This window comes from Danio aesculapii, chromosome 3 (genome assembly GCF_903798145.1).
Source record: "Danio aesculapii chromosome 3, fDanAes4.1, whole genome shotgun sequence".
NCBI classification, from domain to species: Eukaryota; Metazoa; Chordata; class Actinopteri; order Cypriniformes; family Danionidae; genus Danio; species Danio aesculapii.
Window position 1 is genome coordinate 41,513,123 of NC_079437.1, and position 13,643 is coordinate 41,526,765.

At 37.8% G+C, this 13,643-nt stretch overlaps 1 protein-coding gene across 7 annotated transcripts in view; it reads left to right on the plus strand.

Moving 5' to 3' along the window:
- Nucleotides 1–13,643, plus strand: part of arhgap23a (Rho GTPase activating protein 23a) — a 155,300-nt gene that overhangs the window by 110,702 nt on the left and 30,955 nt on the right. For 6 of the 7 annotated variants that reach the window (XM_056454017.1, XM_056454016.1, XM_056454011.1 and 3 more), the window contains exons 5-7: nt 3,306–3,384; nt 3,781–3,835; nt 9,132–10,833. In XM_056454017.1, the coding sequence (XP_056309992.1) occupies nt 3,306–3,384; nt 3,781–3,835; nt 9,132–10,833 (1,836 nt within the window). Of the gene's footprint in view, nt 1–3,305; nt 3,385–3,780; nt 3,836–8,058; nt 8,176–9,131; nt 10,834–13,643 lie in introns of those variants that run through there. The other variant, XM_056454018.1, reaches the window with a different exon arrangement.

The following is a 13,643-nucleotide window of genomic DNA, read 5'->3' on the forward strand; positions in this document are numbered from 1 at the left end:
CAGGAGCTACGTTTTTGTTTTCGCAAAGCCACCACAGGCCGCTTTGTACGCTTTTTCTCTCAAAATTTTCTCTTGCTCTTCTCACGCCTGCTGTTCTCACGTAAATCCACCAGAGGCCGCTGTCGACTGACTGAATGACTGACTGACCGATCGACTGACCCACTCTCCTCCTTCCCTAAACCCAACCAATTGTATCGCTGAAAAATAACTGTAAATACACTCTGCGTCTCAAGTCTGCCGACGAACATGGGGACAAGAGAGCCATTCATACGGAGATAAGCGGTCAGCTAGTAAGCGCGAAAAGGAAGGGCGTCACACCGCGCCGTATTGTTAATTTTAAAGATGAAATGCAGCCATACGTACTTCTGGCTACATAATTTGCAATCTCCAGAAACGTTTATAGGGCTACGGTTTCAGAATGAGCCTATGTTGGAATTATGTAGCCAGAGGTACTTTTCGTCGTAAAAAAATTAATGCTACGGGGCAGTATGATGCCGCTGACGGCTTATGACTTGAGACACAGAGAGAAGTTGACCGTGACAGCAGGGTGCGAGTCCAGCGAAAGCAGGTAGAACAAAAGACAAAAAATAAAATTAACAAGTAAATAACAGGGTAGGAACGTGGTAAGATCTGAAATGTGAAAAAAATCAGGTGGCCGCGAGGGCTTCTCTTTTTTTGGATTGCTTTTGAAAATACTTTGGTTTGGTTTAGGGAAGGGGTTGGGCAGGCGATCGGTCAGTCAGTCAGTTAGTCAGTCAGTCAATCAACAGTGGCCTTTGGTGGATTTATGCGAGAACAGCAGGTGCAAATGGCACTTGAGGAAAATTTGAGATCTCAAAAAGCATACAAAGCGGCCTCTGGTTAATTCACGAAAACAAAAATTGCAAAAAAAAAACGTAGATCCTGGGACGTATTTCACTTTCTCCAGATATGTATATAGCGGTACATATCAAAAATAAACCTGGATGTATTTTTGCCTTTTCCAAAAAGAATAAAATAGACCATGTGAGGCACATTATATTCTGTGTATTCACCATATCCACATCACATTGGAATACTTTTTTGTTTTTTTGGTGTTTTATGCAGTTATTCTGGTATGAATTCAACCAAATGGATAAAGTGAGTTCCATGGAGCTCAGATTAGCCAAAATATTTACATGAAAGACATTGAATGGGACATCTTGATCTATGTGCATGATTCAATTCTGTGTAAATCCAGTTTTTTGAGATGCCCTTACAAACTGATGACAACACAAGCAATGAATGCAATAAATGCAACACTACTGCTGATGGATGTGTTTTAATATTACTGGTTATGATTAGATGGAAGCTTCCATTGACTCCTCAGACAGACCGCCGCTGGTTGAGTTTATCATTTAACTTAACCTGGAAATAACCCAAAATCTAAGTAAAACAGACTGAACATATGGAATGAGTCTACTTGATCTTGATTGTTCCAACAGACTGCCCTCGCTCTGTCTTTGAAAAGTATGTATGCTTTAAAAAGAAAGCTTAGAGACACTAATCATTATCAGTAAATTGATTGCAAATACTCCAATTACACACTGCTACATACGACCCTTCAGAAGTAATTGTTGTCTGCTTGTTTTTGAAACAAAAAGTCTCTTACATACACCAATGCTCTGTGTATTAGATAAAAATTATGTTAAAATTGTGAAATTCATTCATTCATTTTCTTTTCGGCTTAGTCCCTTTATTCATCAAGGGAATGAACCACCAATTTATCCAGCAAATGTTTCCACCTTCAAGGTGCAACCCAATACTGGGACAGACCCATACACACTCATTCACACACATACACTACGGCCAATTTAGTTTACGGGGAGAACATGCAAACTCCACACAGAAAGGCCAACTGATCCAGCTGGGACTCGAACCAGCAACCTTCTTGCTGTGAGGTGACAGTACTAACCACTGTGCCTCCGTGTTGCCTAAAATTGTGAAATATACACTGTAAAATATGCTGTATTCCACACAGCTCTTCATGTTGTCCAAACACAGATTGATTAAGATAACTTAACATACTCAAGTAGAGTGAACAAAAACCAATGAATTTGTCCCAAAAAAATCTCAAGAATTGTGTTGTTTCAGTTCATTTTAAATAAGTAGTTTAAACAAGCAGCAAAAATCATTTTTTGAGTGTAATTACGATTGTAGATTACGATCTAATAAAGCTCAAAAGAACATTGTTAAAATAAGAATAGTGTTTTAGTTTTGATCAATTTAATGTGTATTTAACGAATAAAAGTGTTCATTTCTTAATCAAAAAAGCATTCTTTTTTGAGCGGTACAGTATTGACCTTATTCTGCGATGTGGAAGAGCGCTCATTTTTTGTGATTGTTTTAGAACTTCCGATTCAGTTGCCTATGGGAGAAATGACTAGGAATAATAAATGGCATATTGGTCAAACTACTTGCTCTACAAACATGTGTATTCATGACTATACATAAAAAGTAGAATAATATAATAAGAAAATATTGGTTTGTAACATCAAGAAGTGCAACAAGCTGTTTTTAACATATTAAAAAAAACAATGGAAGTGAATGAGACAGGGAGTCTCAAGCCAAAAGATCCCAGTAGCTGTTCTCGCTCGTATATGAAGAATAAGGTCAATATTCTATTTTTTAGAGCAGTCTTTTTATTATACGGAAGTTATTCAGAGCGTTTGAGTTTAATTGATGGCGTTGTTTGTTGCATGTCTTTTACCTGAAATAAAACTCACCTAAGAAGTAGATGAAGATCAAGACGACTTCTTTTTTTGTTGTTGTTGAGGCATTGTATTAAAAGTAAATTTAAATGGAGTTAACTCCATCTCGAGAGCTCCGCCTGGTAAATGAGAAAAAGGGGGAGATGGGGTGGATGGTGGGTTTCTTTGGAAAATGAAGATAAGGGAGTAGTTTAAGACAGGCTACTTATAGTGAGTTTGGATTAATCTGATTGGCTGATTACAGATAAGTTATCGTGATTTGTTGTGTCTGATTTGATGATTACAGATTTGAGACCAGCTGCGATCAATCATATCACGTGCTCCTCCTGAGATTAGTTTGTGAAACTTTACTTAACGTCATCATATTTTTTCCACTTGAAGCAACTGTCCTTTTATTCATTTTTATGGTATTTTAAATTGTAAAACAAGGCAAAAATTATATTTGAGAAACATTTATTGATGCTGATACATTTTGCATTTGTAGAGTGTCAAATTCAGAGTCTCAATTTTAGTTCACCAAAAAAAAAGTAGGGAGAGCCTTCTCTAAATGTTTGTCATTTGTGTATGTCTTTACAGGAGACAGGCTGGTTAAAGTGAATGGGGAGAGTGTGCTGGGTAAGACGTATTCCCAGGTCATTGCACTGATTCAGAACAGGTGAGTTCTTGAAGTCACAAAATTAGCTGCATGAAATTTTCTACTTGAACCAAAACTAACCTAAGACGTCTATGCAGATCAAGACGTCTTATCTACAACATTGTTTAGTTAGTAGTTGAAGAAGCAGAACAGAACTAAACGTTTGCACATGAGTCTTGTTCATGTGGAATTTCTGACATATGTTTTACGTAACCGTGTGACCTCAGGCAGTGTTTGCTGTCTGGATGATTATGCGCATTTCTTAGAAAGGTTACCACTGACCCCAGTGTAAAGAGGTGGCTTTGACTTCAGCCCAAGTAACAACTAAAATGATCTGATGGGGAGTTTATTGCTGTACATAGTGCAATGTCCCATTGAATCTCATGCTGTCTGGGTTTCTGTCTCTTGTGTTTGCAGTGAGAGTGTACTGGAGCTCTCCATTATGCCAAAGGATGAGGATGTGCTTCAGCTGGTAAGTGTACGTTTGAGAATTTTTGCCACACCTATGGGTTCTTTCTTTCAAATGCAAATGTAATAGTGTTTGTATACCATTTCAAAACTACTCTGTGTGACCTTGACTGACTTTATCAGAGCTCATGAACCATTATATAAACACAGTCAGATTTAAAAAACCATAGTGCTTAAATGTGCCTACACCTCTGTTATGTTGCACCATAATGGATGATGCTTATCGATGTGTCTTCAGTGTATTATTTTAGAAAACAAAAGCCTTTTTCCACATTCGATAGGATTATCAGTGTTGGGAAAAGTAACTTTTGAACATAGTGCATTACAATATTGAGTTACTCCCCCAAAAAAGTAATTAACTGTGCTACTTTTTATGGAAAGTAATGTGCTATATTACTTTTGAGTTACTTTTGCATTACTTTTCCTTACCTGGCTAAGGTTTGATCTCTTTCAGCAGGTGTTTTATCACCTTTTTTATCGAGAAGCTCTGCATTTAACAACCACCTATAGAACCTACACCTTCATTTTCCTTTAAAAAGTGTAGGATAAAATTATATTTTAAGAACTTTCTGAGTCCAGAGCTATACATGCTGTATATATAGATTAATGAAAGCATGTAAAGTAATGTGCTTGCTACTTTTGGATGTTTTGTGTTATTAGTTATGTAAATGCACTGTCTATTGAGATAAAGACTGCAATAAAGCCCGAGAGTACAAACATGAAGTAACCTATATTAAGGCAAAAACTTATTTTAAACCTTTCAAATGTTTAATACCAAAATAAACAGTAAGACGATAAAAAAACATGCCCAAATCAAAATAAATCTTTGAGCTTTATACATTGAATAAATTGCTTCATGTGGCTTTAACAAATGTGTAAATCTGTCAATTCTACAGCAGACAGTGGCTGCGTCTCCTTAACAATAAAAGCAATAACATTTTTTAATTTAGTCAAATTAATTGTTTTACGTGGAGAACGTAAACTGATGACAATCATTTGTTGTTTAGCTGGAGGTGGCATGCGGGTGTAGCGCATCCAGTTTTGTTTTTTGTTTTGTTCGATGTCTTGTTTCTTGCAGTTGTCAAGAGTTTTACTCACACATAATCTACACTTAACAACAATCCACATCTTTTCTTCAATGAGTTCAAAATAGCAAGAATACATAGCAAAAATGTAAGTCTCCGGCCTGCCATTCTGACTGTCTGTAGGGTCTGTAGTGATGACGGGCAATTCGCAAATGAATCGTTTGATTTAAACAGATCGTCTAAGTGAACCTGTCGAAGCACCGATCGAGTTTTCATGAAACGGTTTGCGTTTTCAGTAAGTACTAACATACCGGATACTCCCTCTGACTCGAAATAAACATATATCCTGAGATATTCAGTTACTAGAACAGTACACTGACTCATTTGCTGTGAAAATGGAGACCTGATGATGATAAGTGCAAACCAACTATTTCCTCGCAGCACGCTCTCTTATTCAGTGTGTGAATTTTTTAAAAGTAACTCAAATAATATTACTTATTTTTAAAAGTAATGCGTCATATTGCTTGTATTTATGTAACGCGCGTTACTTTTAACGCGTTACCTATAACGTGTTACCGCCAGCACTGAGAATTATAGTTCATTCATACTGTCCTACAGACTACATTTTACCAGTATCTTCCTTCATGTGTAATCATTAAAAAAACATTGATGACATTCATGTCAATGTAATTTACATAGTTTGTAGTTCATTTCTAAAAGTGACTCACTGCTTATTCATTTTTTAACCTTCCTTAATATCTATCTAGTTCACAAACAATCAATCAATTAATAAATACATTCCCCTAAATTTTGTTCAGTAGGGTTTAGGACTTTTTATGGTTTTCTTTCAGAGTTTGAGCATCAAAATTGTTTTGATCCTGGTCTAGGGTCAAAGACGTAACATAAATAAAACACTCGACAAACAAAATAAGTTTTAAGAACCCTATTTGTTGTTTTTTTTTTTGTTGTTGTTTTCTCTTTTTTTTTCTCTTTTACCCAAAACGTGAAGCCTATACCTCAGAGAGGACCCACTGTACCTAAACACTTGTGTTGTACTCTTCTTCTATTAACTGTGAATCTATTCTAAATTAAGATAAGATTAGCAAAAGTAAACTAGTAAAAATAAGATCAGATGAACTCTGACTAACAGTATGTAAATAAAATTCGATAATAACAATATTAATCAAATTTGGAAAAAAAAAGTTTTTTTTAAATACCCAAAATGTGAAGCCTATACCTCAGAGAGGACCCACAAAATAATAATAAACAAAAAGTACACTCTACCTAAACACCCACAATAAAACTACCTACACCTTACAAAGGAAACAACAGAAATAAAAATACAAAACTACACCTCACTTCCTACTTATATATAAAAACAAGAGAAAATATATACAATAAAGAAAAGTGTGGGATCCAACCCCTACTGCTTCAAAACGTGTATATACAATATTTTTACAGTGACAACGAACAAAGCCAAAACAAAACTTACAGGGAGGGAAAAACACTGGATGGATAACGACAACAACAAACCAAATTTACGCAAAGTCCAAAAAGACTAATTGGATTCATATTATACAGCTTTTCATATTTCAGTCACACTTTATTTTGTTGCAATTCTCGCTATTAATAAACCATTAACTATAGCTTTATTATAATAAATTTTTAATAGTATTTTAGTTATTAAGATAGAAGTTAGGTTTAGGTATTAGGTAGGATTTGAGATATAGAATAAGATCATGCTGAGTATGTAGTTTATACGTACTAATAAACAGCCAATATCTTATTAATAATCAGGTATAAAACTAGGTAATAGTGAGCACTAGAACTTAAACTTTAGTGTTATACCAATAATGTTGGTAATATTTTCTTTTTCTTGTTTCAAGGACACATCAGTAAATTCTAATGTAATTTATTGTATTATTATATTTAATAAATTGTCATATTTTTTCCACTTTAAGTAAGTGTTACTTATTTTAGGCTTTTTTATGGTGTTTTTACTGTAAAACAACACTGAAAAAAATTCAAAGATAATTCCAAAGATGATTTACAAAAAAAATTAAGTTAAGTTGTTGTAAACAGTTTATTTGGACTGAGTTTAAACAAACAAATTAAGTTGAACATTACTCAATTTAATTTGTTTAAATTCAACACATAAATTGCTTGCAACAATTTTGCAGACATCATTTTGTTCAGTGATTGGAGGGAAAAAAAATCATATTTAACCAACACAATCTCATGGCAAATTCGTAACTTTTTGATTTAGTGGCTAATTCGTATGAATTCGTACGATTTAATTTGTACTTTTCAGCACGGTTTACTCATCCTCCAATGACGGTTGGGTTTAGGATTGGGGTTAGGTGCCACGCCTCTTTTTTAAACCGTACAATTTCGTACGACTGAACTCGTACGAATTCATATGAATTAGCCACTAAACTGACAAAGCGTAAAATACTTATGTTTTCTCGTGAGATCAGGCTGTATTTAACAAAAGGTTTGTAAATGTTGACATTTTTCCTTTTATAGTAAAATTTAGCCAAGTTTAGGTGTAGTGTTATTTCTGAAGTAATGCTAGTAAGCCCACACCCACACACCCTCAGAGGCATGTACAAACTTCCCACACTTTTAAACAGACACAGAAACCGAGGTTTGACAACCCTAATATCTTCTAGCAGTCATTATAGAGCAATGTGTGACTCAGTAGGTTGCTTCAGCAGTATCTTCGAACTATTTCCAAGCAAAAAATGCAGAATCTGTAATGTCGTAAGCATGCAGACGGTCATATGATTAACACACACAAACATATGCATTCTTCTAAACATTCCCACTCACATGCTTTCTTCAGGGCACATATTGCCCACATGATTGAACATTTAGCTCACCAAATAGGAAGAAAAACCTTGACACATATAGCTCCATGACTTATATACACTTGAATGAATCTCTGTATGGCAGTCATAATAGGTGAATTACCCATAGAGCTTCCCAAGAGACCCCAGTCCTTCTTACTCTTCTATTCTTCCCCTGTGTCTTTCTCTTATTCTCTCTGTCTCACTACACACCCCTCCTTCACTCGCATCAGCTACATTCCAGAGATGACATCATCAGTTATTTGGCCCCTCCCACACTCCCACAGGGTGGAGAGCGAGAGAGAGAAAGCAAGAGAGAGAGAGAGAGAGAGGGAGAAAATAAGAGGGAGTTCAAGAGCATTGGGTTGGGTAGGGCTCACCATAGACAGAAAGAGAAAAAGAGATACCGTGAATAACAGAGACATGACAACGAAACATGAACTCAAGAAAGCACAAGTCGGACATAAGAGGTAAATTTGAGCTGTTAAAGAGTACAGTATTAAGAAAAAAGGACAGATATGAGCTTTAGGGAGTCTTGCTTTTGATTATTCAGGTTTCTGTCCTCTGTGCTGGTTGTATTTGCATGTATTTGGAGACTGCATGTGCTGTGCTGTGTTAGTTGAGTTGCTTGTTTGGAGTCGGACAGCATCTAATCCGGCAAGCATGAATCTGTTTTGTCCATAAATTCTTAATGTAGCACGTGTCCAGTGTTTGTCAGTGTGTTTTGAGGTTGATGTTAATGGAGGGCTGGTGCCTTTGGCCAGTTTGACATCCTGTCGTCAAACAGTAGTCTCTGCATGGGTTGTGCAAGTTGTTGAGGTTTTAAAGCTGTGCTTGTTTGTAAAATGTATACTGCAGAGAGTTGTTTTTAGTAGTATTTGCATTATTAAAACAAGATTTGAATGAGGGTAATTATTCTTCCAGGGTTGTATTCTTTTTCTATTAACTGTGAATCTATTCTAAATGTCAAAATTGAGATAAGGTTAGCAAAAGTAAACAAATAAAAATAAGATCAGATGAACTCTGACTAACAGTATGTAAATAAAATTCAATATCAACAACATTAACAAAATTTGGTCAAAAATGTTTTTCAGACAGTTGGTTTTACAATTGCCAAGGTGGTTGATTGAAATCATTGTATTGTTAGCAAGCATTAGCATGTATTTTGTTGCCAAACAAGGTAGGTTTGGTATCTAAGATGTGTTTGTTTTAAAAGATTGTTTAAGCTAATATGACTCTGAAACTCACTTATGGCTGCATTATTTGTATATATTGATGGTGTCATTGTCAGTATGTAATGCAAATGTCTTCTTTATGCACCCCTTCAACTTCAAACTTTAAGGACTTTTTCACTCTCATCACCTTCAGTCTGCATTTATGTTGCTCTAGAATCAAACATTAAAACAGTTGTACTTCTCTCTTTCAGGCATATTCCCATGATGCCTACTTAAGGGGGAACAATCCCTATACAGGAAAGGCCCAAAATCTTCCTCCACCACCCCCTGTTCTCTACCCTCCTCGTACAAAATCACAGTCTCCTGCAGGGTTCACCTGTCCTCCTTCAGCTTCTTCACACATGGGGCAAAACCAACTGGACAACTGGAGCCGCTGGCCCGGCTCTTCTTCTGGTCCCTCACCACCCCTTGACAACCGGACTGTGGCCTCAAGCAATGTTGTCTGGGCAGCCGAGGGCAGGAGTTGTGAGCCGGGAGGTGTTGGTCACAGTAGCCCTGCACACCGAACAGAGGAAATCCAGTATGGAATGACTGACAGGGGACAGCAGCCAACTGGACAAATGAGAGGACGCTCATACTCATCTTCTTCCTCCTCAGGAGGGATGATGAGTCCTTTGCATCATGGTCATCTTGCCAATCACAACATGGGTACTGCCATGGGGCACACTGGAAGCCGCAAGGGAAGCCCACCTTGGGCCAGCCCTTCTCAACCAACATCAACACCACCATCCAGCCGCAATGAACGAACCCAACAAGCCCTTTCCAACTGGTACTACAGCCAGGTCCCAGGCCGTGAGCGAGAACGAGAGCGGGAGCGATCTAGTTCTCGCTCAATGCACCCACGCCACAGAAGTTTCTCACAAGATCGTCTGGGAGAGCTTGGGAAGGCCAGGCGTTCTCAACAAGCAGGCTTTCCCCACAGTGCATCGCAAGACACGTTGCTGCTACTTCAGCAGAGCGCCGCAGCATATGCTGATCCTTACTGGAACCATGGAGACTGGCGGGGTGAGCATGTGTATGGACAGCACCCATCTGTGGTGGCTTACGGGCGAAAGTCCTCCGAAAATCTTCTAGCAAGCCGGTACGGACACTCGGGACGCTCACTGGAAAATCTCGACAGAGCTGTGGGGATACTTTCACCAAGGGTTGAAAGATCTGCTTGGGTCCAACAACCCCCAAATAGGACTGAAGTCTATGCAAGACATGCTGGGCATTTCGGCCAACACATAGAGTCACTCCACCAAATACACCACACACCCCAACACCACCAGAATTTCACACATGCAGCACACCAACACTCATCTCAAATCCCACAACCTCAGCAGGCAGCTCCAATGGCAAGACGGTTGCCTTCTTGCCAGAGTCTAGATGAGGAGCCGATTGGCTATCGTAGCTACAGTCCCTCATTCAATAGGAAAACTGGCCGTATCCTGCAGCAGGCCCAGTCATTTAGAGATCCCTCTTACACAGGTCCACACCTTTGGACTCCAACATCCAAAACCAGTCCCCCAGAGGGGCATCCACCCACAGCCACTCCTTCCCCAGTCCCACCAACCACTTCCTCTTCAACTACGATTTCCACACCATCTGAAGGACAAGACAGAACTTACCGACCCACTAATCACGACAGAGGGGCGGGGGAAGCGACAAGTGAAGCCCAGACACAGGAAGTGGTTCTGAGGCAGAAACCACCTACCGGCCGACGGGGTGCAAACGCCCTTCGACACCCACATTATGCAATAGCACTTGACTCCAGTGACCCTCTACTCTTTACCACTGACCCCACGGAGCCCACTGCCAAGGCAGAAAGTGCTATTTCTCATCGCCGCACAGATGTTAACCTTCCTCCACTATCTATTGAGGATGACTCCCTTGCATCAATTCCATTCATCGGTAAGATCATACTTCTCATTGGCTCCTCTGCTATGGTCGTCTTTGTGTATAAGGTGGATCTGGTCTTTGTGGATTTTTTGCCCAGTTCTCGGTTTCTCCCTCTCTTTCTATCTTCATATCATTTACTCACTCTGTCCTGCACATGGTTGTTATTTTAACAGGGAAACTGATTAAGTATCCAGACACTATTAAAATAGACTGATGGGAATGTTAGAGAATGACTGTACTTGCCTCAATAACTCACAACCTCACTGGTCTTACCATTCATTTCCTATGTCTGGTGAACCAACAAGCATGTCTATTTATTAGGTAATGCTGGAATCTCCCATGGCCAGCCTGACAATATTAGTTGTCTGTGACTGAATCAGAATTACTGGATTTAAATTGGTCTTATTTTTCATACTTCCTCTCCTTTTTTCCACTCAGTGCCTCACCCAATTTGATCCTGTTTCTACAGTTTTACACTGTCCTATATTCTCCAGAAGTGAACCCATGACCTTGGCACGAGCACTGAAGCTTAATAATATGACGGTTTTAAAACAATGGTTTCATTTAAATAGTTTTTAATATGAATTGTTGTGGCATGTCTACATACTGATGAAATAATGGTTGAATCTAGCCTTATTTTGTGTACAGTAGCTGACAAATATCCACATATGTGCTAAATGGTGAAACCTAATTAAAGGAGTTTCTGGGTATAGGAAAATTGTTTAAAGTCTCAATTTTTAAGGGTAATTTTAGGTTTGGGTTAGCATTAGTTCATGGTAATTATGATTAGTTTTATTTGAAAATAGCAGATGTCTGTGTGTAGTATGTGTGTTTGCTCTGGCCTGTAGCTCGAAGTGATCTTGTCTCTGCATGCCTTTATTACTAAACCAGAGTGCAAGAGGAAATGTGAAACAAAATGGCTGGTTGAATGCAAAACATTCAAAACAATTGAGATAGACTTGTAGATACCAAAACTCTTACAGTTAAATGTGCAGAGTTGTTGACTATGAATCTCTGTTTCCTCTAATTATACGTTTATAGCACAGCTGGATTCAAGTGGAGTGCTATTGATTTTGCAGTTTCCCCTGAAAGCTTTCAGTTGGTCCTTTAACATCGCATTAGGAGTTGTAATGGCATCATTAGAACAAAACCAATTCATTTTAGGGCTGTTTCTTAGCGATTTTAAGACTGTTCTGATCTTTTCACTGCTGGACATCTTTTATGATCTGTTGTGATTGCATAAGCCATCATTAGTGCAATGCTTTCATTCCTGAGGGAGGTTAACCCTAACCACTGTGATTTGCATGAAAGTGCCCCACCTTTTGCATTCAGTAACGAAGTGAAGCACATTGCTACTGCACACCTGTACAGCAACAACACACCCTTTCCAGAGAGTCGGTCTGATTATATTACTTTTTATGATCTTCCTTACTTAAGGTGTTGCACAACATGAAAAAGTTGTGAATTATTGAAAGAGTGTAATTACATATGGAGCAGGGGTCATGTGTTGTTTCAGGCCCTGTTTTAAAGGTCGATGGGGACAAAAAGACTTGTAAACAGGGAGAACCAAACTGAAACTGACAGAAATGATCACAAGCTGGGACATGTTACAGCATACTGATAAAAACACAACTGACAGCCTGTCTTGCTCTACCTGCTATGTCAGTGGAGCTGTTTGTACTAGACCTACTCTTATTGATTCGAGGTAAATAGAGCTGAAAGAGCATTATTGTGTTGATGTCTTTGCATATTTATTGTGCTATGTCATATGATTACTACTAAAAGAACATAAATAATATTCATTGAATATACAGTTGAAGTCAGAATTATTAGCCCCCCTGAATTATTAGCCCCTCTGTTTATTTTTTCCCCCAATTTCAGTTTAACATAGAGAAGATTTTTTAAACAAATTTCTAAAAATAATAGTTTTAATAATTAATTTCTAATAACTGATTTATTTTATCTTTGCCATGATGACAGTAAATAATATTTGACTAGATATTTTTCAAGACACTTCTATACAGCTTAAAGTGACATTAAAAGGCGTAACTAGGTTAATTAGGTTAACTGGGCAGGTTATGGTAATTAGGCAAGTTATTGTATAATGATGATTTGTTCTGTAGACTATCGAAAAAAATATAGCTTGAAGAGGCTAATAATTTTGACCTTAAAATTGTTTTTTAAAAATTAAAAACTGCTTTTATTCTAGCCAAAATAAAACAAATAAGACTTTCTTCAGAAGAAAAAATATTATCAGACATACTGTGAAAATTTCCTTGCTCTGTTAAACATCATTTGGGAAAAATTTTAAAAATAAATCAAAGGGGGGCTAATAATTCTGACTTCAACTGTATATACACAACACAACTGTAATCTGGTAGTGTTTGAGCTGTTTTGGGATAAATATTGTGATCTCCTGATTGCAACAGAGAAATACTGTGAAATCTCTGTAGACTGATGGCAATTCATGCCGTTCAGCCTTATAATCCTAAAATGTCAGCAAAATCATCTGTTTTGTCATTGCTTTAGACATTATGCAGGAGAATCATTCAAATACTGTCTCTAAAGAGACGTTGGTGAATTAGTAACAGTTTCTGCTGTTCTGATGTCAGCTGCAGATGTGAAGGAATGGTGGAAGAAAGTAGTTCCTCATACAAAAGGGTTTTTTAGACTTTGTTTTTTTATATATATAAACACGATTGTGCCATTGAACTGTTGTATAAGCGCAATATTACACTCGTAGAAGTGCGATATGGCTGTATATCATCACTGGTGGGACACTATGGCACTCGCTTCCACCAGGCTGATATACAGGCATATCA